General features: G+C 45.2%; 1 protein-coding gene across 1 annotated transcript; it reads right to left on the reverse strand.

The window, feature by feature from the left end:
- Positions 1–2,921: 2,921 nt before the first annotated feature.
- LOC309831219 (protein FAM136A-like) lies at positions 2,922–3,405 on the reverse strand. The gene has a single exon (XM_082668244.1). The coding sequence runs from the start codon at positions 3,389–3,391 to the stop codon at positions 2,975–2,977; it is 417 nt and encodes a 138-aa protein (XP_082524370.1). The 5' UTR covers positions 3,392–3,405; the 3' UTR covers positions 2,922–2,974.
- Between the last annotated feature and the right edge of the window lie 240 nt (positions 3,406–3,645).

Consider the following 3,645-nt stretch of genomic DNA (forward strand, 5'->3'; position numbering starts at 1 on the left):
AGAGATTACACAGGTAGACATCCAAACTAGGTAGTGAGTGGTTTGAGCCACAGGTTGGGCACCTCAGTCCTGGAATCCTACATGAAGGAGATAAACACCCTTGGCTGGTTAAAGGACTGCTGGGACAAACAGCAGGGTTGAGGGAATCCTGGAGTCCATTCATGAGAAGGATGCTCATACTAGCTAGCCTTTGAGGCAGGGTAGAGAGAGGTCTGCTCTAGTAGCTTACTAAAGCAGCACCCCAGAAGCTGCCTAGATATCTTAGAGTGGCCACTTCATCACAGTTCACCCCGTGATACACAGAGAAACCATGCAGGTCTCCATGCCCTGTGAGGTGGTTCTATAACAGGGTGGGAGCAACAGAGGCTGTGGACAATGATCAGCTGTGAGAGACAAAGAGAACTCGCCACTGAGGCAGGATGGGGAGAGAACTGCTATTGCAGTTTCTGGGTTTCTCACTACTGCCTCACTGGGCATTCTAGTCCAAGCTAAGCAAATACTCCAACCTCACTCACTCCATGCCACAGCTTGGCACTGGATCTGGGGTGCCCATGACCAGGGATAAGACTTTACTGTGGGATTCAGAGGTAAACTGATTCCAGGGCAGAACCTGGGTGGGGTGGTGGCACCCATTGTTGGTGCTTACTCAAATATTCTTCAGAAGTCACCCAGATCTCTGAGAGCAGTTGTTCCATCATAACTTACCTTCCAATACGAGCTGAAAATCCATGTGGACATTGCCAGCCCTGCAGACTGATTCCAAGAAAGGGTGGAAGACTGGAGGTAGTGATCAGCTATGAGGAACAAAGGAAACTTGCATATAAGGCTGCATCTGAGAAGAGATGCATGCCCCTACACAGGCAGTGCACCAGACTTCTGTATGCATACAAGTCCCACTTGCCTCAGCACTCCTCTCTTCTGGGGCAAGGGTCCTTGTGTGGGAGAGAGAAAAACACACACTTAAAAGGAGTAGAGTCAACTTGGGCCCAACACTCAGGGTTTTTCCTCCAGCAACTTGGGATCAGACCCCACCCTCAATAGGGTGGTGATAGCCACTGAGCGGAGAGAAAGTTCTGCCTTACACCCAGTGCTGGCTCTAGGCTGTTTATCTCCAGAGCCACTCCCTATCAAGGTGATAGCTGCCAGCACACCCTGAGGAAAGATATGACTTGCATCATGTCAAATCCAATTCTCCCACCAAAGGCACTGGACACACATAGTCTACTGTTTCACCTAAATTGATAGAAGCAGAGAAAGTTAAACAAAATGAAAAGGGAGAGAAACTGCTCTCAATTGAAAGAGTAAGAGAAAAACCCCTGGAGAAATAAATAATGAAACAGAAATTTTAAAAACTACCAGATAGAGAATTCAAAACATTGGTAATAAAAATATTAACTGAACTAGGGAAAATAATTGATGTAAAGAGTGAACATTTTAACAAGGAACTAGAAAATAAAAAAAAAAAAGACCCAATCAGAAGTGAATAATTCAATAGCTGAAATAAAAAGCATGCTAGAAGGAATGAATAGCTTACTAAGTGATACAGAAGAATGCATAAGTGACTTGGAAGATAGAATAATGGGATTCACCCAATCAGAACAGCAGGAAGGAAAACGAAACACATTTTTAAAAAATGAAAACAATTTTTTTTTTTGGAAGAAAAATTAAGTCTTATGTATTTTTAAAACCAAACCACTAGGAAAATATATCACAGTCTTGAAACAGCAAACAGACAGGCTATATTATCATTTCAAGTAATAAGTTGGTAAAAACACAAGGTCCTTAATAAAACGATAAGGTGCCAGAACTGGGGCAAGAACAACGCATGTTGCAAAAGTAGTATTTGGTAACGGAGGGCTGTCCCTTTTTTTGCTCTAAAGGAGTCACAGCTTGCCCGAGTTGCTTACTTTTTCTCCTTTGACCTTCGTGTTGCCAAGGGATTGTTTCAACAGAGCTCTGTTATCACAGGGGGCAAAGTAAGCAATACTGGGTGTAGGCTTTCATTCTATCTTGTTTTATGAAAACCAGATTTTTCCAAAGCCAATACTTCATAACTCTCTTAATTAAGCAGCTAACAATTCCTCTTTCACTGTTCATTCTTGAATACTAGCATATAGCACAATCAAAATCCCCTTTCCCTTCAAGGGTGAGTGTCACTGCAAGATTGTCTTGTCACTCGGCTGACTCTGCTGCTGACAGTCTCAGGGCTCATCATGGCTGCCAGTCAGAGGGAAGGTTTGCTTCCCCTACCAGTGTGATAGCGCTTCTTATATTTTTGCAGGGTCTCCAGGCTGAAAGATGTCATGTGTGAGAATTTTAAGAAATGCGCATCCACGTCCTGACGGCCAGAAATGAATATCCGCAAGGACCCTTTCAAAGTTTTTATTGAAACTACCTCTCCCAACTCTACATCTTAAAGTAGCTTCATGCCCTTGTATATAAAACAAAACCACGCAAAACAAATCCCCAGAAGCCCCCTTTCCCCTTCTAAATTAGTGACCTCATGGATTTTGTTTTATTTCCAGTTTGTGGGAAACGTTGTAGTGATCCTTCTGGTAAACAAGAGGTTGGCAACAAACGGAAACACCTCTCCTCACACTCCACCAGCTCATAAGCAGGTCAGATGAACCTGCCAGCCTGTTGGTATCCGTGTACTAAGAGAATCTGGTACCTTGGAGGGCTGTGGTTTGGTACAAGGGAGACTCCCTGTTGCCAGGATAAGCACTTGCCATGTGAAATTCAGGATCATAAAAACTCTCCTGTGCTATCTCTGACCCCAATTTTAGCACCAGGTTTTTTCACTTTCTAGGTTTCAAACACAAAGGAACCAGTGTCCAGAGGCAAGTGATATAGGCCTTAAACTTGCTGCCATCCTTAATTTCCTCATTCATAAACCTTCCTTAGAAAACCCAAATCCCCATTTCTCTTCTTAAATAGACTCCTGCCTTAAGCCCCGATGGTCAATAGCAGACATCTACTTCCCAATGGATGAGAGAGACTCCTTCATCTTCTTGGTCATGGTTGGGATGAGGTTCATGTGGTCATCCACACACGTGGTCACGCAACTCTCCAGCTGCCGCTTCACCTGAAGCTCTTTACTCCCTGCATCAATTGAATCTTTGGCTTTGTCGTTGCAATGCATAGTGCACCGGGCCAGGCGGTCCTGGAACTTCTCCAACTCGCTGGTCACCAGAGCCTGGGCTTGAGCCAGAGGTGCATGGCAGCGCTCAATGCACTGGCGCACTTGCTGCATGGACGCCTGGCTGTCCTCACAACAGCCGGCGCTGCACCGGAACATGAGGCCCTGCATCTTCCGGATGTTCTCTCTCTCCAGACACTTCACCATAGAGTCCACCGCCTCCTGCACCCGGAGCTGCTGCAGCTCCGCCATGGCGACACGGCGCTGCTCCGTGCCGCGCCGGCGCCCACATGGACCGAAAACAATTTAAGAGATGTCTGGGATAACATTAAGTGTTCCAACATTCACATTATAAGCATTCTAGAAAGAAAGTGAGAGAGAAAGGGTTCAAAAATGATGTTGAGGAAATTATGGCTGAAAACTTCCCAAATCTGAAGAAGGAAACTGGTATCCAGGTACAGGAAGGAGAGAGGGTTCCAAATAAGATGAACCCAAATAGATCCACA

The sequence above is a fragment of the Grampus griseus genome (assembly GCF_964374135.1).
Source record: "Grampus griseus genome assembly, chromosome: 12".
In the NCBI taxonomy this organism is placed as follows: Eukaryota; Metazoa; Chordata; class Mammalia; order Artiodactyla; family Delphinidae; genus Grampus; species Grampus griseus.